The sequence below is a fragment of the Trichechus manatus genome, unplaced genomic scaffold (assembly GCF_000243295.1).
Source record: "Trichechus manatus latirostris isolate Lorelei unplaced genomic scaffold, TriManLat1.0 scaffold00165, whole genome shotgun sequence".
In the NCBI taxonomy this organism is placed as follows: domain Eukaryota; kingdom Metazoa; phylum Chordata; class Mammalia; order Sirenia; family Trichechidae; genus Trichechus; species Trichechus manatus.
The window spans coordinates 1,897,977-1,922,441 of NW_004444101.1; the positions used below are offsets into that span (position 1 = coordinate 1,897,977).

The 24,465-nt window shown below is 49.9% G+C and overlaps 1 protein-coding gene across 1 annotated transcript in view; it reads left to right on the forward strand.

Moving 5' to 3' along the window:
* The first annotated feature begins 226 nt into the window (after positions 1-226).
* The window catches only part of MLPH (melanophilin), a 46,062-nt gene continuing 21,823 nt past the window's right edge, over positions 227-24,465 (forward strand). The window contains exons 1-5 of the mRNA XM_004386462.1: positions 227-336; positions 15,748-15,969; positions 16,453-16,565; positions 21,579-21,682; positions 22,009-22,125. Of these exons, the coding sequence (XP_004386519.1) occupies positions 227-336; positions 15,748-15,969; positions 16,453-16,565; positions 21,579-21,682; positions 22,009-22,125 (666 nt within the window). The remainder of the gene's footprint in view (positions 337-15,747; positions 15,970-16,452; positions 16,566-21,578; positions 21,683-22,008; positions 22,126-24,465) is intronic.

The following is a 24,465-nucleotide window of genomic DNA, read 5'->3' on the forward strand; positions in this document are numbered from 1 at the left end:
GTGGGGATTTTAGGCATAGACTCATTTTTTTAAGTTCTGCAAGTTTCCCCATAAGCACTTGCCTGTTTAGAAATAAAGGACTCCACCCAGGTACAGACAAACCTCTTGAGACATTGGTTGCTCTGGTTGTGCCTCTTACTCTGTGAATGTGCTGGATCTGAAGGCTTCCTGGGGCTGACCCGTATAATCCTGTGATATTTCAGGTGAGACCCTGACGAGAGGCCAAATGGGGAAAAAACTGGACCTTTCCAAGCTGACTGACGAAGAGGCCAAGCATGTCTGGGAAGTCGTTCAACGGGACTTTGATCTTAGAAGAAAAGAAGAGGAAAGACTAGAGTAAGTGTATTATGGCCAAGCCCACAGAGGCCTCATGATCCCTGAGGTCTTCCTGAGGGGCCACGCCTTTGGGGTGCTCTCCGGTGAGGTAAAGGGCCAATAACACTGGAAACATCTCCACTTTCTGACCTCCATTTTCTCATAACTAAAATGAGGGATCTGACTGTCCACCGCACATTCCGGTGTCTCCTGAATAGTTTTATTTCAACTTGATCTGGCTTCCGGCATGATACCATATCCTAAGCAGGTGATGCTTGTTGTTGTTAGGTGCCTCGGACTCATGGCGACCATAGGTACAGCAGAACCAAACGTTGCCTGGTCCTACCTCGTCCTCATGTTCGCCAGCATGTTTGAGTCCATCATTGTAGCCGTTGGGCCAATCCATCTCACCGAGGGTCTCCCTCGCCCTTGCTGTCTCTCTACTTCACCAAGCAAGCTGTCTTCCTCCAGCAGTTGATCCCTCCTGATGACATGCCCAAAGCAAGCAAGTCAGACAATTAGGCGATTCTTAGGCCACAAAATTTCAAGAATAAAAGAGCTAAAAATGGTACCTGGGGAATGTTGGGCTCAAAGCGCTTGTCTTAGTCATCTAGTGCTGCTCTAAAAGAAATACCACAAGTGGATGGCTTTAACAAAGAGAAGTTTATTCTCTCACAGTCCAGTAGGCTACAAGTCCAAATTCAGGGCGTTAGCTCCAGGGGAACGCTTTCTCCGTCAGCTCTGGAGGAAGGTCTGTGTCATCAATCGTCCCTTGGTCTGGGAGCTTCTCTGCGTAGGAACCTCAGGTCCAAAGTACACGCTGTGCTCCTGGCACTGCTTTCTTGGTGGTATGAGGTTCCCATGTGTCTCTGCTCGCTTCTCTCTTTTATATCTCAAAAGAGATTGGATTAAGAAACTATCTAATCTCGAAGGCCTCATCAGTATAACCTCATCATATAGTGATAGAGTTTACAACACATAAGGAAATCACATCAGATTACAAAATGGTACACAATCATACAATACTGGGAATCATGACCCAGCCAAGTTGACAGACCCATGACAGGGTTGTAGGATAAAGGCTGGCTTTTCACCTTTCTTTTCACTAGTGTTGGCTGTGATGACCCCAGTGCCATTTTGCACACTCTCTCCATTGTCTGAACCTGAAGCCCACCTACCCTTATTTAATACCCTCCTCGGCCTTGCATATTCCTCCCTGCAAGCCCCTAACGTTTATTTATCCACCGGACCCTCTTGTCATCTTTTCTTAGTGTCTCTTGTAGATTTGTTGTTGTTATTGTGTGCCATTGATTCTGACTCATAAGGACCCAATGTGACAGAGTAGAATTGCCCCCATGGGGTTTCCTAGGCTGTAATCTTTATGGGAGCAGATCAACAGGTCTCTCCTGCGGCACGGCTGGTGGATTCAAACTGCCAAATTTTCAGTTAACAGCCAAGCGCTTAACCACTGCATCACCAGGGCTCCTTTCTGTGGATTGGAGGCCTCATTGAGAAGGAGACGTTTGAGCAAAGTCTTGAAAGAGATGAACGAAGTAGCCCAGTGCATGCAAGGCAGGGAGTCCCCAGCAGAGGGCACTGTTAAAGCAAAGGCACGGTATGAGTGTCTTGTGGCTGCTGAAACAAATTACAGCAAACTGAGGGCCTTTAAACAACACTAAGTCATTCTCTCACAGTTTTGGAAACCAGAAGTTCAAACTCAGTATCAGTGGGACAAAATCAAAGGTATCGGCAGGGCTGCACTCCCCCTGTGCCTCTAGTGGAGGATACTTCCTTGCCTTTCCCAGCTTCTGGTGGCTGCAGGCATTCCTTGGCTTGTGGCTGCATCACTCCAATCTCTGCCTTCTTGGTCACATCACCTTCTCCACTTCTGTCTAAGCCTCCCTCTTATAAGGATGCTGTGATTACTTTAGGGCCCACCTGGCTAATCCAGGAAAATCTCTCCATCTCAAGTTCCCTCACTTAATCATATCTACAAAGCTTTTTTTTTTCTGTATCAGGTAACATTTACAGGTTCTGGGAGTTAGGACGTGGGCATGTCTTTTGGAGGTCATTTATCAGCTTCCATAGCTGCTGCACTTTTTCTCCTTAGCAAGTATTCCTGAATGCCATGCTGAGTGTTTTACCTGCTTACTCTGTCTCTTCTGTCTCCCCTAATTGGATGTAAATTCCACGAGGGCTGACATTTTTGTTTGTTTTGTTCGTTTCTGTACCTCCAGTGCCGAGATTAGTGCCTGGCATGTAATAGGCACTTGCATGGTTGAATGAGGGAGGTAGTGGTGTGGAAACTCTGTATTAAAGTGATGTTAAGTCAAGAATGTTGTTGTTAGTTGCCATCAAGTTGATTCTGACTCATGGCAACCCCGTGTGTGACAGAGTAGAACTGCTCCATAGGGTTTTCTTGGCTATGATCCTTACAGAAGAAGATCACCAGGCCTTTTCTTCTGTGGAGCCGCTGGGTAGGTTTGAACCGCCAACCTTCAGGTTCACAGTCCAGCACAAACAATTTGCACCACACAGGGACCTTTAAGCTAAGAATACCGAAGCCCAAATAGCATCACTGTGACTGGTTATTACTGTGGAAATACAGTTCTAGCTGGTGATACATTCAGGAAGTAAAGAGCAGAGGGGGTCTTTAGTGAAGGGATCTTTGTATTCTTATTGTTTTGATGTTTTTATCCCTTATTCACTGTCCCATTGGACAGAGAAGAGAGAGCCTCCACCGCCTGTGAGAAGCCGTTTCCCAAGGGCCCCTCATGACTTGAGGGGTCATAGGGGCCAGGGCATGTGGTCATGAGGGCAGCTGTGATGAGCGGCATGAGGTCATAAGATACAGGTTCAAGTTCTGCACTGGGCAGTGCTGAGGCTTAGGAAGGCATGGGTGGAAACAAGTGTAGAATAAAGACGCTTTGGGTTCTTGATGTCAAAGTTGATTCTGCAGAGCTAGTTGGCTACAATATCAGAAGTCCTTTATGAAACTGAAGATAGTTTAAAAACAATAAGCCTCTTTCTTCCCAAGCTCACATCAATGTCAATCTGCATTTAACCAGTTTCAGCACAAATCATTATCCTTTCCTGCCACCAGTCTCCCGTTCTCTACAACATGTCTCTTGTTTCTCCTTCATCTCCTTGGGGTCCTCATATTTGCTCCCAGTTACTTATTCCTTAATCTACGAATCAACAATGGGCTGGGTGGAGAAAATGGTCCTCAAGTGGCCACCAAGTGGGTGGAGGTCACCAACTTAGCAGCTCATGAATGGTTCAGATAGCATTTTCATGTGTTTGCTGTTCTCTAGAGGGGATGCCAAATGGATAGCCCAGCTTGAAGAAACCCACCAAGGATTTTGACAGAGCAAAGTTACCAGAAAAAAAAAAAAAGTGCAACCTAAAAAACACGTTTGTTACTTGGAAAGAACTTTCTATTCTGAATGAATCAGGTGGATACTAGGTCAACTCACCAAAAGCCAATTGGCCAAGGGGCCAATTTGCTTAATGGCCGATTCACCATATTTACAAATTTGAAAACAGTAGAACTAAAAATCATGTTTCTTTTAATATTTACAAAGTTAACAGAAGTGTAGGTGCAGTGGAGTGCTGCTCGGTGATTCTCTCCAGTATCAGCCCCATCCAGGTTGAGGGATGTTGGGGCAGGGTCTTGTGTGAACACCTCACGCCTCTTCCCACACTGGTGAGACCAGCTCGCCTTTGATTTCTCCTCAGACAGCTGTGTGATGGACCCGCTGGCCCAGATCCCAGGCATTCCCCAAGGAACAAAGACCACGTGGTTACCATGGCTATGAAACTCCTTTCATTAACACCAGTGTGACCAGCTTACCACCCCCAAGACACTGAAGACATCCAATTAGAAGGGCTTTCAAGAGGAAAGCACGCCTCCCCAGATGACCAAGGCAGTGTCCAGTTGTGAAAGGCAAAATCTGGCTAGACTTACTTAGCCATGCCTCTCGAATGTGACATTCCAAATAGCATCCACATTTATTCCAGAGAACAGTGTTGATTGAAGTGCTAACAACATGGACAGCTGCTCCCCAGAACTGACAGAAAGGAATTTATCCCTGGAGTCTAAGCTCCTGAGGAGAAGGCAACCATAGAGAGAACATACTGAATGTTTTCCTTGCAGGCTGTTTTGAGAAGATTAATGAGAAGGAAGGTGGGAGGCCATCTTGCCTTTGATTTAGCCGCAGGCAAATATAAATCTCTCACTAACTTTGGCACGTGCAACTTGGGATTTGGGAGTGAGGTGTTTATTGTACTCAGCAGAAAGTTATTCCTGGCTTCCCATCAGATCACGGCACTGCACTCCGAAGTATCGAAAATTCAAACGAGTACAAAATTATAATGTTAATGGCATTGGCAACAGACCAGTGTTTTAGGACAGATTTGCCTTAATACCCGTTTCCTACCAGTAACTTCCTCTCAGTGCTGTGTTAGGACGTGTGTCTTGCTCGGGATGAACTTTGAGCCTGGGAATGTTTGAGACGCTGGGAGGAGCTTTAGCACGGCCCCCCTGCTGGTCTTGTGTACTGAGGGTCTTCCATGGATGTGTGGAGGGAGGGAACATCCCAGATGTAGGTAGGAAACAAATGCTTTGTTCAGAGTCAGGCTCCCTCTCAATTTGCCTGGCACTCCAGCATAGTTGGATTCCATCATCACTGCTATAACTTAACTTTGTTCTAGAAGTGCTAGCCAATGCAATCAGACAAGGTAACAAAATAAACAGTGCACCTATGGGCGGGGGAGCCAACACTATTATCTAAAGATGATGAAGCCAAGATAATTATCTATAAAACCAAGAAAAAGAGAGTTTAGTAATCTAGCTAGTTATGAAAAAATGTAAAAAATATCAATATGCCTTTTTCAGACATCAAAAATAACCAATTAGAAAATACATAGAAGAGAAAGGTCTTTATAATACTAATACGAGATACCTAGAAATAGACAGCAATCAAGAAATCAAACAACACATTGTATTGGGCAAATCTGCTGCAAAAGACCTATTTAAAATCTTAAAAAGCAAAGATGTCAACTTTGATGACTAAGGTGCACCTGACCCAAGCTGTGGTCTTTTCAATCACCTCATACGCACAGGAAAGCTAGACAATGAAAAAGGAGACCGAAGAAGAATTGGTGCATTTGAATTATGGTGTTGGTGAAGAATATTGAATATACCATTAAAAAAAAAAAAAAAACTCGTTGCCATCGAGTCAATTCCAACTCATAGTGACCCTATGGGATAAGGTAGCACTGCCCTCTTAGGGTTTCCAAGGCTGTAACTCTTTATGGAAGCAGACTACCACATCTTTCTCCTGCGGCATGCCTGGTGGGTTTGAACCTCCAACCTTTCGTTTAGCAGCTGAGCGCTTAACCACTGCTCCTCCAAGGCTTCTGAATATACCATGGACTGCCAGAAGAATGAACAAATCTATCCTGGAGGAAGTACAGCCAGAATCTTCTTAGAAGTAAGGATAGAGAGACGTCTCACTTACTCTGGACATGGTCTTAGTCATCTAGTGCTGCTCTATCAGAAATACCACAGGTGGATGGCTTTAACAAAGAGAACTTTATTCTCTCACAGTCCAGTAGGCTACAAGTCCAAATTCAAGGTCTCAGCTCCAACGGAACACAAACGGTCAGCTCTGGAGGAAGTTCTGTGTCATCAGTCTTCCCTTGGTGTGGGAGCTTCTCTGCGCAGAAACCTCAGGTCCAAAGGATGTGCTCTGCTCCTGGCACTGCTTTCTTGGTGGTATGAGGTTCCCTTGTGTTTCTGCTTGCTTCTCTCTTTTATATCTCAAAAGAGATTGGCTTAAGACACTACCAAATCTTGTATACCTCATCAGTATAACTGCCGCTAATCCATCTTATTAGACCATAGTGGTTGAATTTACAACACATAAGGAAATCACATCAGATTACAAAATGGTACACAATTATACGATACTGGGAATCATGACCCAGCCAAGTTGACAGATATTTTTGGGGGACACAATTCAATCCATGACGACATGTTATCAGGAAGGACAAGTCCCTGGAGAAGGACATCATGCCTGGTAAAGTAGAGGATCGTTGAAAAAGAGGAAGACCCTCAACGAGATGGATTGACACAGTGACTGCAACAATGGGGACAAACAAAGCAACGATTGTGAGGACAGTGTGGGACCAAGCGCAAGTTTTGTTCTGTTATACATGGGATCGCTATGAGTCAGAGCCGACTCCACGGCATCTAAAAACACAACGAAATATGCATAAAAGAATGTGTGCGAGAGCTGTATGAAGATTGATTTGCCCAACAGAACCCTGCCCGTGCCGCTGTGCTGACCTCCTCTCCTACCCTCCCCCTGCCCGCCCCCGCCAGCACCCTATCTTGTTCCAGCCCAGGCCTTCTTGCCATCTCGCTAACATGCCAGGCCTATCCCGCCACCCACTGCCTGCCGCCCACCGCCCTGAGTGCCTTTCCCCAGGTCTCCCTTTTTCTCTCTCCTTCAATCACTCAGGTCTCATCTCAAATGTCACCTCCTCCAAGCAGCCTCCCTTGACTACTCTTTCTAAAATAGCCACCGCCCCTCCCAACACTCCCAGTTTCTGCATAGCTTGCTTACTCTCTTTCATAGCACTTAGCGCTTATCTGATGTGTTAGCAGCCTACTCGTTTAGTGTCTGTCTTCCCTCTCTGGTGTATAAGCTCACAAGGGCTCTATTTTTTTTGCCACTATGTCACCAACACCTAGCTCTGTACCTGACCATAGAAGGGACCCAGTAGCTGTGTGTGAGTGCACACATGATGACGGCTCAGGGCTTTGCTGTGTTAGCTCCTTTAATCCCCAGGCTTCCTATGATGTGGCTGCTATCGCTATCACCTTTCCCGGGTAGGAAACAGGATAAGGCAGGCCGCCCAGCTCTGCAACACCATGGGCATGTCTGGGGCGGGGGTGGAGATCTTGCTGTGTACTGTTTTGTATCATTGTTCATCTCTATCTTCTCGGTGTTCTACATAAATGTGTGTCACTTGGGTGTTGAAAAGGTTTTAAGTACAAAAAAGATAATCGTGTTATTATTTTATAAATGTCCCATAAATACAAAGAAGCACCTTCTTGGGGGCGTCCCTGGGTGGTGCAAACGATCGGTTAATGTGCTAGGCTGCTAGCCGAAAGGTTGGAGGTTGCAGTCCACCCAGAGGCACTTAGAAAGAAAGGGCTGGTGATCTGCTTCTGAAGAATCAGCGATCGAAAACCCTACAGAGCACACATCTGCCCTGACACACATGGGGGCACCATGAGTCAGGGTGGACTCGATGACAGATAGAAAGTATTTTCCTTCTTGGAGGGAGCTCGCAGTAACCCGTCACAGCTTTTTAACCCCCTCCCTCTCTGGAAGAGCCCAGAGCCAAAGAAAAGAGCATCAGCCTGGACATTGTAGAGCCTGTCCTCATTGTTAATTTTTCTATTCCCTTCTACCCCTGTTGCCTTGGAGTCCATTGGGACTTATAGTGACCCTATAGGACAGAGTAGAACTACCCCATAAGCTATCCAAGGCTGTAATCTTTACGGAAGCAGACCACCACATCTTTCTCCCACGGAGCAGCTAGTGGGTTTAAACCGCCAACCTTTTGGTTGGCGGCCGAGCCCTTAAGCACTGCGCCACCAGGGCTCCTTCTGCCTTCTATAGTGAGTGTTTGCAGCCTTTTCAGAAGCTGCTTCCTGCCTGTATCGAGGTCATGGCTGTGCCACGACATATCGGGTATGCCCAAAGCCGGGGTAAATGACGAGATGGTCCAGCTGGCCAGGCTGAGTCACGCCCTTGGGTAGAGACTGCGAGTCCCCAGATAGAACAGCCTGCTTGCCAGGGGACGGCCCACAAATCAAATATTAGTCCTACAGACCTGACCCCGAAAGGCAAACAGGTGGCAATGTGGATTCGTAATCTCCGTAAACAGAATGGCATTCCAGAGAAAACCTGGCAGCCATCATCCAGGGGGAGGCAAACCAGGGCGGGCTGAAGAATAAGTAACTTGAAGCCGCCTTTTTCTGGCCACTTGGCACCTCAGACAGACAACTCCAGGACAAGGACGCGGAGGGCCGGGGGGCACTGGAGTAGCACATGTGCTGCCAGCCTCAAGTCCATTTAGGAGGTTCTCAGAGCTCGCTTAGCGGCCTGGGTGAGACCTCGCCTTTCTTCCTCCCTCTGATTTCTGTCTTCATCGTCATTGCCTTCAAGGACCTCAGAGAACCTGAGCAAGGGTCTGTTTCCCTCGGTGTCATTCCTGATATCTATTTATATCATCTGGAGCTTTTGACTCACATCCTTACTATTTCAGCTAGCATCACATTATATTGGTCCTCTTTAAGCAAATAGCTTCGGCAGCTGTGTTTAGTTTTGAGCAGCTGTGGTGGTGCAGTGGTTAAGCACTCAACTGCTAACAGAAAGATCAGCAGTTCCAACCCACCAGCTGTTCCGGGGGAGAAAGCTGGGGCAGTCTGCTTCCGTAAAGATTACAGCCTTGGAAACCCTATGGGGCAGTTCTGCTCTGTCCTATAGGGTCGCTATGAGTTGGAATAGACTCGACAGCAGTGGGTTTGGTTTGGGTTTTGAGTATGTTGAGTTTGGTTGCTATACTTTTAATTATTTTATCCCTTAATTCTGGGACACATTGGTCCTTTTAGCCTATGGCACCCAGTTCTTAGGGTCCTAATTCCCATTCTCGGGGTTTTCTCTGGGATTCATCTCTCTGCCACCTGGAGTATACCTTCAAGTAAATTGTCTTAGGAGTGGCATGGAGTGGTGGGCTTTGTATCTGATCGTCTTTCTGCTCCACTCGGCTGGGAATAAACTCTTATCTCACACAGTTACCCCTCAGGACTCTGGAAATGTTGCTGCCTGGGAGACAGAATAATGGATGTCCCCCTCCCCCCAGAAAAAGATGTCCGTGTCCTAATACCAGACCCTGAGGATGTATTAGTCACGTGGCAAAGGGGAATGAAGGTTGCTGGTCAGCTGGCCTTGATGTGGGGAGTTTGCCCTGGGTTTCTGGGTGGGCCCAATCCAACCACAAAGTCCACTCAGTGGGAGAGGAGACAGAATAGCACAGGAGTCTGAGTGATGCAGGGCGAGAAGGACTCAACCTGCCATTGTGGCTCCGCAGGTAGAGGAAGGGGCCATGAGCCAAGGAGAGCAGGTGGCGTCCAGGAGCTGGAAAAGGTTCCTGGGTGGTGCAAACAGTTTGTGCTTGACTGCTAACCTAAAGGTTGACAGTTTGAACCCACCCAGCAGTACTGCAGAAGTAAGGCCTGACCATCTGCTTCTGTTAAGATTAAGCCCATTGCCACCCAGTTGATTCCAACTCATAGTGACCCTATAGGACAGAGTAAAACTGCCCCATAGGGTTTCCAAGGCTGTAATCTTTTTTGGAAGCAGACTGCCATGTCTTTTTCCCGCAGAGCGGCTGGTGGGTTCGAACCACTGACCTTTCAGTTAGCAGCCGAACCCTTAACCACTGTGCCCCCAGGTCTCCTTTATGTTAACATTACAGCCAAGAAAACCCTATGGGATAGTTCTACTTTGCAACACATGTGGTCGCCACAAGTTGGAATCAACTCGACAGCAACTAACAACAACGCTTTAAAAGACTTTTCAAATAATTGTGGAGATTGTTTTTGGTGTTGTTGTTATCAGGGGCCATTGAGTTGGTTCTGACCATAGCAACCCCATGTACAACAAAATAAAACACTACCAGGTCCTGTGCCATCCTTGCAATCGTTGTTATGCTTGAGCCCATTGTTGCAGCCACTGTGTCAATCCATCTTGTTGAGGGTCTTCCTCTTTTTCGCTGACCCTCTACTTTACCAAGCATGATGTCCTTCTCCGGGGACTGGTCCCTCCTGATAACATGTCCAAAGTATGTGAGATGTAGTCTCACCATCCTAGCTTCCAAGAAGTATTCTGGTTGTACTTCTTCCAAGACAGATTTATTCATTCTTTTGGCAGTCCATGGTATATTCAATTCTTGGCCAACACTGCAATTCAAAGGCGTCAATTCTTCAGTCTTCCTTAATCATCATCCAACTTTCACACGCATATGAGGTAATTGAAAACACCATGGCTTGGGTCAGGTGCACCTTAGTCTTCATGAAAATCTGACAACTGATGGTTTCTGAAAGGTCAGTTGCAATGTGGAATCTGAAACCGTATCCGTGAACTTTTTGTACGTTGTTACATTAAGGTCCATTGGTGTGCATTGCCCTTGGAGTAGATGTCTTAGCCATGAGTGATTTTGTGACGTTGGTTACTTGGAAAAGCCCGGTTCACGGAGCTATGCAGATTTCCCAAATGTTGACACATTTCATTACATGCCACGAAAAAATCGCATTCCTTAACATCACCGCCGACCTCATCAGAAATCTGTAAGTCTTGTGAAACTGTGGAGCTCACAGTGGCGGTTATAAGTTTTCCCAAAAACTACTTGGTGCTTGAAAGCTTGAATTATATCATTGCAGCAAATACTGTCACTTGCTTTCCTTGGAGGGACAGGCTCACTTTGTTCACATTTGAGAAAATGTCTGCCAAACATCCAAGTCGCAGTCCTTTATCTCTCAGACGTTCTTTCCGGTGAAAATGGTGTTTCTTGGAAAAAGTGTCTAGTTTGGGTCACAACTCAAACACACGCCCAATTCCTTTCATCGAGGCATCCATTGTACATCAAGATACAGCTGAAGAGCTTCACGTGCGGGCCCCACATCATCACACAGAATATGAAGAAGATGTGTACAAGGGTCAAGGTGCAATAAGATTAATCATTTTTACTGTGTCTTCAAGAACATTCTTAACTGAAACTGCTTTTCTTCCCTTACCCTTCCCCCCCACCTTCTTTTCCTTTTCTTCCTATCCCTTCCCTTCCTTTCTTTTTCTTTTCTTGTGCCGTGAAGGATACCAATGCACTTTGGTGTCCGGGTCTTGATTCCTGTTGAGGCCCCAGCAGTTTTACCCACTGTTGTTCTTGCCCCATCGCACAAACGTCAACACAGAGAAAAAGGCAGACACCGTCATTGCGTTACTGTGAAAACAGCTTTGACACTGTGTTGTTAGCTGCTGTTAAGTCAGCTCCGATTCATGGTGACTTTTTGTACAACAGAATGAAACATTAGCCATTCCTGTGCCATCTTCACCATCATTGGTATGTCTGAGTCCATTGCTGTGGCCAGCATCTCAATGCATCTCAAGGAGAGTTTCCCTCATTTTTGCAGACCTTCTACTTTACCAAACACGATGTCATGTTCTAGCTTTTGGTTCCTGACGACACGTCCAAAGCAAGCAAATCAAAGTTGCCACCCTCACTTCTAAGGAACATTCTGGTTAGATTTCTTCTAAGACTGATTTGTTCACTTTTTTGACAGTCCACGGTATATTCAATATTCTTCACCAGAACCACAATTCAAATGTATCAATTCTTCTTCAGTCTTCCTTTCTTATTGTCCAGCTTTTGCGTGCCCATGAGATAATTGAAGAGACTGTGGCTTGGGTCAGGCTCACCTTACTCATCCAAGTGACGTCTTTGCTTTTTAACACTTTTTTTAGCCAGCTGTTTTCCCTCCTCAGTCAACAGAGCCATGGTCTTCCCATCTCAGCCTCACTTCCTCCCCTGTCTCTTGCACCTTCTCATGCCACAGTTAGCATGCCAAGCTGAACTGCTTCAGTTCCTTTTCTGTTTCTGCTAGTAAATCACACTCAGAGGTGTCTTACTCCTGAATCTTCAGCATAATGAGACGTCTAACACACATCTGCAAGTTGGACTTTTCCCTACAGATGCACCCGTAGTGGGGAGGCCTCAGGTCCAACCCAGCCCTTGCTATAAGCAGGTGTGTGTACTGCTCTGCCCGCACTGCTCCCAACAGAAGCCCAGGTCAGGGTGGTGTGCCCAGCCAGCCACTCAGGACCAGGGTGGGGTCTCCATCTCCTTCCAACCACAAAGAAGGGGAGTTGTGTTGCAAAGGATCTGATATACAGCGTAATGATTCTTTCTCCCAAATTCTGCACCTGGGAAATATTGACCTTCAGACATCACCAGGACCGTTCCTGGCTGTGTTTAAGGGACCTCACCCCTCAGGATATAGGACATGTCCATGTATCCTTCCTGCTGTGTGGGCCCCGGGGCACAGCTCTGCCTGGACAGAGAATGAGGAGACAGTCACGGGAGAGAGGCTGGACCAGCCTGCCCAGCATGGGTGCCCGCCAGCTCTCCTGGTTGGTGCAGACACAGCCGGGGAAAGAATGGAGGAGACGAGCCCCTTCTACCTGGAGCCAGGTGTTCCGTGCAGTTCTGTTTGAGGCAAAGGTATTATCTTCTTGTCAAGGCAGCTTTATCTCTCTAGCGGACCACTGGATTCGTCCTAGATTCCCACAACTGGTTGGCCCCTTTTGTTTTCGAAGCTGTGCCCGGTTTCCTTTATGGCTCTGACTTCGCAAGTCTTTTTATGAAAGCTGGAGGAGGGAAGTCAGTGAAGGTCAGCCAAGGCCACTTGAAACCACAAGTCCTTTCTCCAGGCCCCTAGAATCACCCAATGCCTTCTCCCTCCACCATGCTCTGGGGCATCGGTGACAGGAACCTCTGTTCTCAGGGGACCACAACACCTGGTGTCTCACTACCTTTTGTCAGAATGGATTCATTTCATCTTACCTAAAACTAAAAATATTATGTTTGGCAGACGTTGTCCGAAACCCAGAACACATGAACGTGTTCCCTGCGTGGGGCAGGTTTCACAGCAGCTCACCTTGGCTCACTCACCAGGAAGCCAGACCAATAAAACCCTGATGGTCTAGGAGAGCTGTGGTTTTCCTGGGACTTCCAGGTGCTGGGTAACTCCTGCTCTGGAAACTCGCCAAGCCAAGCCGTTTCAGTCATGCTCCACTGGGACAGATTTGGTATTAACGCGGCTCTGGCTCTCCTGCTGGGAAAATCCTGGAGTGGCTTGATAAGAAATATCTGGCTTTATCCTCAGGACCCTGAGCCCCCTCTAACCAGTTACGGTCGTTTACTCCAACTGATGGTGTAAAAACAGCATGGGGGCAGTGTCTGACCTCCTCACTCTTCACGAGGGGAAGGAGAACCAAGATTAACAGCCTAATTCCTGTGAGGGAGAGGTCAGCCATGCCTCCTCTCTCAGCCATCTTTACTAATTCTGACACCAGCCGTCCCTCCCACGGCACTCCCTGCTTCTCTGCTGGGTTCCATAATTCATTGCAATGGCCACATAGAAATCACAGAACACACTCACGATTATGGGGTTTATTAGGGAAGCAATAGTTACAATTCAGGCTCAAGAACACTCAGGATACAGTTCTTCCATCAGGACAGCCTCCTCCCAGCCATACTGGGCCTCTGCCTGCTCCTAGGCCTCTCCCCAAAGGCACTCAATTTTCTACCTCCATGGGCTGGGAAGGCCACCATGCTATCTCCTGCCACCGGGTCTCTGCTGCCGGGTCTCTGCCTTCAGTGTTACATCTCTCTGTCTGTCTGCCTGTCTGTCTGTCTGTCTCCTAGTTCCAGGAGCATCTCAGTGCAGGGATCCCAAGTCCAAAGGATGTGCTGGCCCTTGGCTGTTCGTCCTTGGTGATGGTGGGCTCTTCTCTCTTCCCATCTCTGGAGTGGCTCATTTCAAGCCCAGTGGAATGGCAAAACTGACCAATCCCTTTGGTGGGCCACAATTACCGTATCTGCACAGTCTCGCCCAATCACTTGGTTGGAAGTTACAAGGCTATGGCTAAAAGGCCACACAAAAGTGATCCATCACACTGCACATGACGACCCTACACGTGTCCAAGCAGCACTGCTCCATAGGGTTCTCAGTGTCTGTTTTTTTGGAAGTAGATCACCAGTCCTTTCTTCTGAGGTGCCTCTGGGTAGACTCAAACCTCCAACCTTTTGGTTAACAGCCAAGCAGTTAACCATTTCTACCATCCAGGGACTCCAGGGAGGTGTAATAATCTGCCTTCCAAATACTAGTCTTGGTGAAGCTCCTCAGCTTTTACAAAAGGGCACCAACCTGATATTGTCATTAACTGAGAGCAGTTAACTCAGGCCCTGGCAGAGCGGGTGTGACTGGCCCAAGCCTTACAGAAGTGGGCATCTACCCCTCCCTCCCAGGGGCAGATTAACCAGTAAGCACGGTATGTCCCCACTTACAGTAAGCAAGGAACGAATGCATGGGCTTCATTGTGTTTATTTACTAATCTGTAGTGCACAGTTTCACATACGTTTCACTGAAATTGTACACTACAGATTAGTAAATAAGCATGATTAAGCTCACGCGTGTCTTGCCCTTCTCACTTCCCCCACCCCCTCATTCCCTGCATCTTCTCTGCTGCTCCGACCAACCCCTGAATCTCCGGATTCTTCTCTCTTCTCTAACCTCCTGTTAACCCATCAGACTGGGCAACAGGATGGTTCTAGAGAACCACGTGGCCAAGCAGACTGCAGCCCCAGGGCTGCTAGGCTCCGCAGAACCGCCACCCCCACACCACCAGGGGAGACTGGACAGTGGGTGCTGATGATACGGATCCACGCTCGTCCAGCAAAACAGTCTTGGCATTTGGGCTCAGCGGTCAGGATCCCAGCTGGGAAGAGAGTGTGAATTTGTGGTTTAGGAGCTCTGTGGGAGAACCTCTCATTATATGTGGGTTCCGTGAGGCTGTATGGGCAATGGTGGGACTGCCCCACCCTGTGCTCTGAGTCTGTGTGGTTCACGGCCCCTTGGCAGTAAGTGGAAAACCGAGGCAGCACAAGATGGCCAGTGTTTCAATACACTGCCATTTCCATGGGAAAATACGCTTCCCTCCAAAATACCAAAGTGCATGTTTGGATTCAACCTCTTGGTCTTCCCCCTGGGGAGAATGGGGCGTGGGGTGCCGCTGGAAATGGTAAGGGTGCTGTGGGTGTCTTTGTCCGACTTCAGGTCAGCATTTCTGAACGTGAGAGAGTGCCGGGATGTGTGTCTGTGTGTCCGTCTGTGTGTCCGTCTGTGTGTCTGTGTGCGTGTGTGTGTATGTATATGTGTCTGTGTGCGTCTGTGTGTATGTCTGTATCTGTCTATGTGTTTGTGTGTCTCTGTGTGTGTGTCTGTGTGTGTGTGCATGCATGTGTGTCTGTGGGTATGTCTGTGTCCGTTTCTGTCTGTGTGTCTATGCTTCTGTGTCTGTTTGTATCTGTGTGTGTATGTGTGTGTGTCCGTGTGTGTCTGTGTGTGTGTGTGTGTGTGCGCGTGCATGTGTGTCTCTGTGTGTATGTCTGTGTCTGTGTGTCTATGCTTCTGTGTCTGTCAGTCTGTGTCTGTGTGTGTATGTCTGTGTTTGTGTTTAAAGCCTGTTGCAAACACAAGGCATCCAGATTTCCTCTTTCTGATATTTCCCTCAGAGGCTTGAAGGGCCAGATTAAGAGGGAAAATTCCAAGAGGGAGCTGCTGTCGGACTCGGCCCACCTGCAAGAGTCGCACTGTGCACGCTGCCTTCAGCCCTACCGGCTCCTGGTGAACAGCAGGAGGCAGTGCCTGGACTGCGGCCTCTTCACCTGCAAGGAGTGTGGCAGCGCCCACCCCAGGGAGCAGGGCTGGCTGTGCGACCCCTGCCGCCTGGCCCAGTGAGTGGCCTGGAGTCTGACGCCCCGTGAGCCGCATGTCCCCCGGGTCTGACGGCCCCATGGATTCTGGGCTGCTTGTCCTATGGGTCAGACTACTCCATGGGCTCTGGGCTGTGTGTCTCCCGGGTCTGACGGTCCTGTGAGCTCTGGGCTGCACATCCCCAGACTGGGCTGTGGGCTGTGCATCCCCTGGGTTGGACAGCCCTGTGGGCTCTGGGCTGCTTGTTCCCCAGGTCAGATGGCCCCATGGGCTCTGGGCTACGTATCCCCTGGGTTGGACAGCCCCATGGGCTCTGGGCTGCTTGTTCCCCAGGTTGGACAGCCCCATGGGCTCTGGGTTGATGTGTCCCCCAGGTCAGACAGCCCCGTGGGCTCTGGGCTGGCGAGGTCCCGATGTGGGGCGAGGCAATGAGGGTGGCATTGCGTGCGTGTGGCGGCTGCTCGCTGATAGTGCCACGGACATCCCCCGGCCCATGCCTGCAGGGTCGTGAAGGTCGGCTCCCTGGAGTGGTACTACGAGCACGTGCGGGCCCGCTTCAAGCGGTTCGGGAGCGCCAAGGTGGTCCGGTACCTCTTTGGGAGGCTGCAGGCTGGAGGTAAGCCTGGAGGGCAAGGGGTGGGGCCTCACCACGGCCCTCTTATTCCCAGGCGGGTCCTAGTGCTTCAGGACCAGTGTACTGGGAACCTGTGCACACCTTTCTGCTCATCCCCATTCTGGAGTCTTCTGTGGCGTTGGCTCCTTCCCGTAGCGGGTGCAAACTTCTGCATACAGCTGGCCTGGGCTCCTCGGAAGTCCTGCATGATGCTCACTTCCCCACTACTGAAGTTATGCTTTTCTGGAGCTTTCAGAGCACACAGAGGACTCGTAGCTAAAGTTCTTCAACTGGGCTGGTAGCCTGGTCACCAGGGTGCTTGTCAGTGCTGTGTGGTGTCCAGACCCTTCTTCCTCGTGGCGTCTGACTGCAACCTAGATGCTCAGTTTTCAACAAACATTCCACAGGGTTCTGAGGATTATCAAAACCAAACACCAGACCAGTTGCCGTCAAGTCAACCCTGACTCCTGGCGACCCCATGGGTGTCAGAGTAGAGCTGTGCTCCATAGGGTTTTCAGTGGCTGATTTTTTGGAAGTAGATCGCCAGGCCTTTCTTCTGAGGTGCTTCTGGGTGAACTGGAACCTCCGAACTTTTGGTTAGCAGCTGAGTGCGTTAACTGTTTGCACCACCCAGAGACTCCAATGATTATCAAGACCTAGAGAAATCTATTGTAATGCAATCACGGTTTTTTTAATGTTTTGAATCCAGGTATTTATTTCTTGATGAACTTGACATCCAGGCTGGTCTTTACAGCTGCAATAAGTTAGCTGTAAACATGTCTTCCTTTAAGGGATTGGGGAGAATGTTTCGGGGGGGACAGTGGGCGTTTCTCCTGAACTTGGGAGGAGATCACTAAGCAGCGTTTAGGAGACAGCAGGGCCTCGTCACTGCCACCTGGACTTGAGTTTCTGCAATTCAGCCCAGACAGAACAGCCCCCTGGGCCAGGTTGGGGTCTCAGGGTCTTGGGGTCTCAGAGTCTTGAGTCTCTCTCTCTGGAGGGTGCAGGCGAGTCCCCAGGGCCATTAAGTGGCAGCCGGCTCCAGCAGCTTCGGGTATATCCAGAGCAGACGTGGGGCTCCTTGGATTGGAGGTCCTCACCGTGCTCCAGCCCAGAGTCTGCCCCAGCCCCCCAGGAAGGCACCACCTTTGTGTGTGCACCTTAAAGCCTCAGGTTTGTGTATTGTCTTTGTTTGCTAGGACTGCTGTAACAAAGTACGACAAACGGGGGGCTTACAAGAAGACAAGTGTATGTTCTCACATAAACTCACAGTCTGGAGGCTGAGGGTCCGAATCAGGGTGTCGGCCGTGTTGATTCCCTCTGAGGCTCTGAGGGAGAATCTGCCCCTTGCCTCTCTCCCAGCCTCTGGTCATCGCTGGCAATCCTCACATTCCCTGGCTTCTGGCAGCCTCACTCCGGCCTGTGCCTCTGTCTTCACGTGGCCATCTTCTCCGTGTGCCTGTCCCTATGCCACTTCTCCTCTTTTGTAAGGGCATCAGCCACATTGGACTAGGACCCACCCTGCTCCATCACAACTTCAAGTTCACTTAACTGATAGCATCTTCACAGACCCTATTTCCAACCAAGGTCACATTCACAGGCACCAGGGGTTAGGACTTCCCCATATGTTTTGGGGAACACAATCCAGCCCGTAACATACAGAAGAGGCACAAGTGAGCAGACCCCCTGGGAACATTCCTGACCTCAGGGGCCTGGCACAGGCATTTCCGAGGCACCTGGGCTCATCATTTAATTTAGGATGGAGACCACGGACGCATCCTCACCTGTACGGAGCAGCAGACCCCTGGGGTGGCTGGGCTTCTGGGTGGGGGCGTATGATACTCATCCAAACTGGGGTGTCTTTGAGAGTGAACAGAGGCCCCCCAATAACCGTGCTGAGATGACAGATGGGACAAGAAGTGCCTGAACAACAGGGGCAGGTGCCGTCACCATATTCTTGGGGGCTCCTGCCCACCTCCTCCCTCTACAGTGACACGCCCAGGGATCCTTGGTGGCTGTCATCTCGGTGCCAGGCTGGAGCATGCCCATCGCAGATCCCCACATCCACACACCCCACCTGGCCAGCCAGGATCCAGCCCAGGGGTCTCCTTAGAACAAACCCTCTTCCCCCAGCGACAGCTCCATCCGGCCCCTGCAGCAGTGCTCGGGGTGGAAGCAACACGGAGCGTGAGGAAGGCCAACCCCAAAGGCAGCCCACTCCCTGGAGAACCCCAGCAGACCTGAGGACCCCTGAGGGGTTTTGAAATGCTCCGGTATCTGTATCTCACTGGGGAGATTCCAGGGATGGGAGTGGGGCTCAGGAGAACCTGGGCAGTGCAAACGGTTAACACGCTTGGCTCTAAACGAAAGATTAGAGGTTCGAACCCACCTAGAGGAGGCTGGAAAGAAAGGTTGGCCGTCTGCTTCCAAAAAAATCAGCGTTTCAGAACCCTTGGAGCACAGTTCTACTCTGACTGACACACATGCAGTTGCCACGAGTCCACGCAACAGCAACTGGTTTCTTCTGGTCTAGGGTACAGCTAAGAGTGTGTTTTATAAAAGGTCACAGCCAGGCCCAGAACTGGGAAGTCAACACAGCGCCAAACCTGCCACTTTCCAATTTGCCAGGAGGTGGCGCTGTGGGGCAGCAGAAGCCACTAGCTCTTGCACCTGAGTCCCAGCTGCTGCTCCCAGCCCCAGCTGAAGGTCTCAGTTCTGACCTGGGAGGGATTCCCCAGGGGCTATGATCTCCCACGTGCTTCCTGTAAACACAGGCAGTCCCTGGATTACAAACGAGTTCCATTCCTAAATCTGTCTTTAAGTTGAACTTGTAGGTAAGTCGGAACAGTTAGGTACAGTTCATAGCTAATGTCCGTTAATCAAATGTTTGTCTTAGTACGTAGTATATAGCGTACCTTTCTGTGCGTAAAAAGCATTAAAGAAACACTTCCAGATACACTAAAACATCTCTAGCATAATACAGTATCGTTAATAATAATGTTTTCATGTGTGCCGCAAAGTAGCACCAGCTTGTTATTACGAACCATTGTAGGTACCTGGAATTTTTAATATAATAGGCTTTAAGGGGCTTGGTTCGTAACTATGAGTTGTACTAAGTCGGACGTTCGTAACCCAGGGCCTGCCTGTACATCACATTAAGAAAGGTAGCTTAGCTTGCGAGCCCGCCATAACAAAATACCACAAGTCCGTATCCTTAAAGAACAGGAATTTAGTTTCTCACGGGTCTGGAGGCTAAAAGTCCAAATCAGGTCTTGGCCACGGCAATTCCTTCTGCAGGCCTCGATCCTGGACGTTGCTTTTCTCGTCAACGAGGCTCACGTGGCATCTGCCTTCCCCGTGTCTGTGCCTGATCTGCTCTTTTTATAAGACACCATTCCAAAGGGATTAGGCTTAGGGCCCCTCCTACTCAGGTATGACCTCGTTAACCTAACAAAAGCAAACCCGTTTCCAAACAGTGTCACATCAGGTAGGGGGGTTAGGACTTCCACGTTGCTTTTCAGGGGACACAATTCAGTCCATAACAAAAGGTTACAAGGACGGACGGAGCACAAAACTGAGAAAGCTGTGCCTTTAAAAAAAAAAAAAGAAAATTCAAGGTAAAAAATAAACTATTAAAGTTAATGTTTTGAAACTCGGCCCAGCCAGGCCCTGTTGCAGGCTTTGTGCAGTTGGGGGGCCTCCAGGGGTCTTTCCCAACTGAGCTTCTCAAGAGGAGCTGGGAGAGGGGTGGATGTGTGTTCGCTGAAACTCTCCATAACCGGACCACAGGTCCAAAGAAGCCAGTGCCAATGGCATGAAAAGGAAGGAAACCAGCCCCTTGTCAAGCATGCAGCCCTTCCAGAAATGTCTTTGTTCTCAGTGCTTTTTCTTTCGTTATAGATTCACCTGCCCAGGTGCACAGCTTGCCGGACATCCACAGTAAGTCACTTATGCTGCAAATGACTTGATTTGTGTTTTCTCACCCTGTCACAAGTGGTCAAGAAATCTCTGTCCCACGTCAAACCAGCTGCCATTGTGTCCACTCCAACTCATGACAACATCATGCATGTCAGAGTAGAACTGTGCTTTGTAGGGTTTTCAATGGCTGATTTTTTGGATGTAGATTGCCAGGCCTTTCTTCCGATGTGCCTCTGGGTGGACTAGAACCTCCAGCCTTTCAGTTAGCAGCCAAACATGTTAACCGTTTGCACCACCCAGGGGCTTCACGTCAACTCTTTGGATTTTTTAAGCATGATTTTGGCGATGCAAACTGCAGGTTTTATGCTGTAGTCTGGACCAGTTCTAACTCATGCTTGAATAGGGCTTTGCCAGCAGAGGGCCTTGTCTGAATGTTTCTCAATGGGTGAATGAATGCAGGGGCGGATTGTCTAATAAGCAAGGTAAGCATGGTGCTCACCTTGCTTACCAGATCATCTGTAGGGAACAATTTCACATTTTTTCACCACATTAGACTCTACTTCTAGGGATGGCTGGCATCTGTCTCTCTCCCAACCCCACAGCACCTTCCTACAGAATCAAAGCCTCTTTTCAAATGTACAATCCCTGACAGGGATGGATGATCCAGTAAACAAGGTAAGCACGGGCTTACTTGTGCTTGAACAATTTCACTACCGATTAGCAAGTAAGCACAAGTAAGCCCGTGCTTTACCTTTCTTACTGGGTCATCTTTCCCTGGATGGATGGATGGATGGATAGATGAATGATGGATAGGTGGGTGTGTGGGAGGGTGGATGGGGTGTGTGGATGGGTGTGGGTGTGGGGTGTGGGTGTAGATGAATGGATGAATGGATGATGGATGGGTAGGTGTGTAGATGGGTGTCAGGGTGGATGGATAGATGGATGGTTGATAGATGAATGGATTGTGGATGGATGGGTGGCTGGATGGACAGATAGGTGGGTGGGAGGGTGGATGGATGGATGGATGGGGGACAGATGGATGGATGGACAGATTGTTCTTGGCTCTCCCTGGTGGAGTCTCCCTGGTATCTGTCGTAGGTGGGCCTGAGCAGACCCCTGGTGAGAACAGTGGAGACAGTGAGCAGACAGATGAGGATGGAGAACTGGACGCAGCAGCCCAGGCCCAGCCCGGGGGCAGCAAAGTAAGTCCTGCCCCAGCCACCTCACCTGCCTGAGCCTCGAGCCTCCTAAGGCCCTGACATCCTGAATTGTAAACATTCCTGAGGCCCCCACTAATGATACAGCTGAGCACAAAGAGCCTCCTCCCTCCCCCTTAACAGTCTCGGAGATCACCGAGCACTGCAGAGGCTTAGCACAGAAAACCCAGAGAAAGGTGTGGGTGGGCACAGCCTGCTGAGAAGCCAGCCTGGACCCCCAGCCAGCTGGGCCCTGGGCCGAGTTTGGGGGAGGGTGCGTGTCCCTCAGTTCATCGATGCTGACCCGTCCTCCCACGTCCATGCCTGCGCAGAAGAAACGCCTCGCCATCCACGGCCGGGACCTGGAGTCCGACTCGGATGACTCCACTCAGTCCTGCCATCACGCCCTGCACCTGTCCTCTGACCCCACGGCCGTGGACAGCCTGCAGGTCAGTGTGCTCCAGCGTCTGCCCCCCATAACCTGAGGGCGAGGTGTCCAGTGCCAGGTGGGGGCGGCAGGGTGGAGGAGCAGTGTCTGATGGCTGAGTAGTCGTAACAGGCTCTAGGGCATGGTGGGCGGGGAACGGTGGGTGGGCTTTGACTTGAAAGACCCACGTTCCAAGAAGCTGCCCCCCAGTAGACCTTCTGAGGCTGATGGCGCCCTGTGCTCAGTCCCTCACAGGTGACCCAGGCATGGAGGAGGCCACCTTGCAGAGCGCTGTGGTAGTAGATGCTGACATGGGGGCCACCAGGTCTCAGCCCCATCCAGAAGTGCAGAGGGACGGCCCCTTGCCCTCCGGACAACACGCCCTCACTGAGCTCTGCCCCCCTGGAGATGCCTGCGGGACAGCCTTGGGGGAGGCTGCCACACCCGGTGGGTGCTTTGGCCAGGGTCCCCCAGATCCACTGTGCATGGGGAGGGGCTGCCAGGAAAGCTGCCCCTTCACTCCAGTATATGCAGACATACAAAAATCACTCGCTGTGGGGTCAACTCCGACTCATGGCGACCCCATGTGTGTCAGAGTAGAACTGTGCTCCATAGGGTTTTCAATGGCCGTGACCTTTTGGAAATAGATCGCCAGGCCTTTCTTCCAAGGCGCTTCTGGGTGGAGTCAAACCTCGAACATTTTGGTTAGCACAGAGCATGTTAACCACCACAGGCTGACTTAAAATAGCCCTTCATTCGACGTGCTTGTTCAGTGTGTGCAGCCCTGGAAAATGCCACCGACACCCTCTCTCCTGCGGCTGGGTGCTCAGATCCTTGCCACCTGTTAGGGAGGGTGCTGAGCTGGTGTGGGACAGGGACACTGGCCACCCAAGCAACCACCGCGACCCCAGACGGGGCAGCTCCAGCTGAGTGGGCCCCGAAAGCAGGGGTAGGTCCCGTCAGGGCGCTCCCCCAACCCCGTCTGGTGCAGGCTGCTGGCGGATGGACATCCTCAAACATCACACCTGCCCGGAGCCCTTCATCAGGCGGTCTCTAAATGCTGAGCGCCTCCACCTGCTCAGTTTAATCTCGTTGTCAGACAGCTTTGCTTCATAATGCAATCTGCAGACTCCTCCCACCAATTGCTGTCTTTTCCTCTGCCCTGTAGGTGTGTATTCTGGGGTTCGGGAGTTTGGGGCCCCCATTAATGCAGGCGTGAGTATGACTAGAGAGGAAGCCCAGTCACCCCACAAACGTGCTTCTGCTTAACTGCAGCATGGAGCCAGCCTTCGGGGGAACCTGGTTAAGACAACGTGTGCGAGGAAACCAGTCAGACTTCTGTTTGTGCCTTTCTGCTGTCTTATAGAGACCATCACCTCATGTTCTCTCATGCTGATGAGGATCCCGGAGGCTTTGGAGTGTGGGGGGAGAGGTGGCCCTTTACTTCCCCCTAAATAACGAGTGGAGTCCTGGGTGGGGCAAACGGTTAATGTGCTCAGCTGCTAACCAAGAGGATGGAGGTTTGAGTCCACCCAGAGGTACCTCAGAAGAAAGGCCTGGTGATCTACTTCCAAAAAATCAGCCATTTGAAAGCCCTATGAGGGCGGTTCTACTCTGACACACGTGGGGGCACCATGAGTCGGGGTGGACTCAATGGCAACTGGTCAGTAATGAACAAATGGGTACACGTTGACCAAGTCCCAGGGCCGAGGCTTACACAGACTTTCAGTTCCTCCCATGATCCGCAGTCACCTGAGCATCTGGGGGCGGGGGAGTGGGGAGGTGAGGAGGGTGGGAGAAGGCGGGACTGTATGATGCCGAGACAGAGCTTTGGAGCCAGGCAGTTCTGAGGTTGATGCCTCACTCTGCCCATTAATTAACCACCCTATTTCCTTGATTCTAAGACAGGTTTTCACATAGCCAGACCAAAACAACCCAAACCCATTGCCGTCGAGTGCATTCCGACTCATAGCAAACCTATAGGACAGAGTAGAACTGCCCCATAGGGTTTCGAGGAGCGGCTGGTGGATTCAAACTGCTGACCTTTTGGTTAGCAGCTGAGTTCTTAACTACTGCGCCACCAGGCCTCCGTCAGCACCTCTTAAATTGGGAGTATCTTGCAGTCGACGTGATAAGAAAGCAGTGTGTTAGGGGTCACTCACGGTGTAGCTGCTTTCTTAAAGGCACACCCTGAAATCTTCAGGGCCTGCGATTTAATGAAATAGGGCATGCTATGTGCTCACATGACTCAACCTACTATGCCTCAGTTTCCTCGTTGTGAAAAGGGGTAACAATGCCTACCTCCTCCCAGGGTTAAAGGACTGAATGAGATGGTCCCACCAGCTTTCTACAGCCACATAAA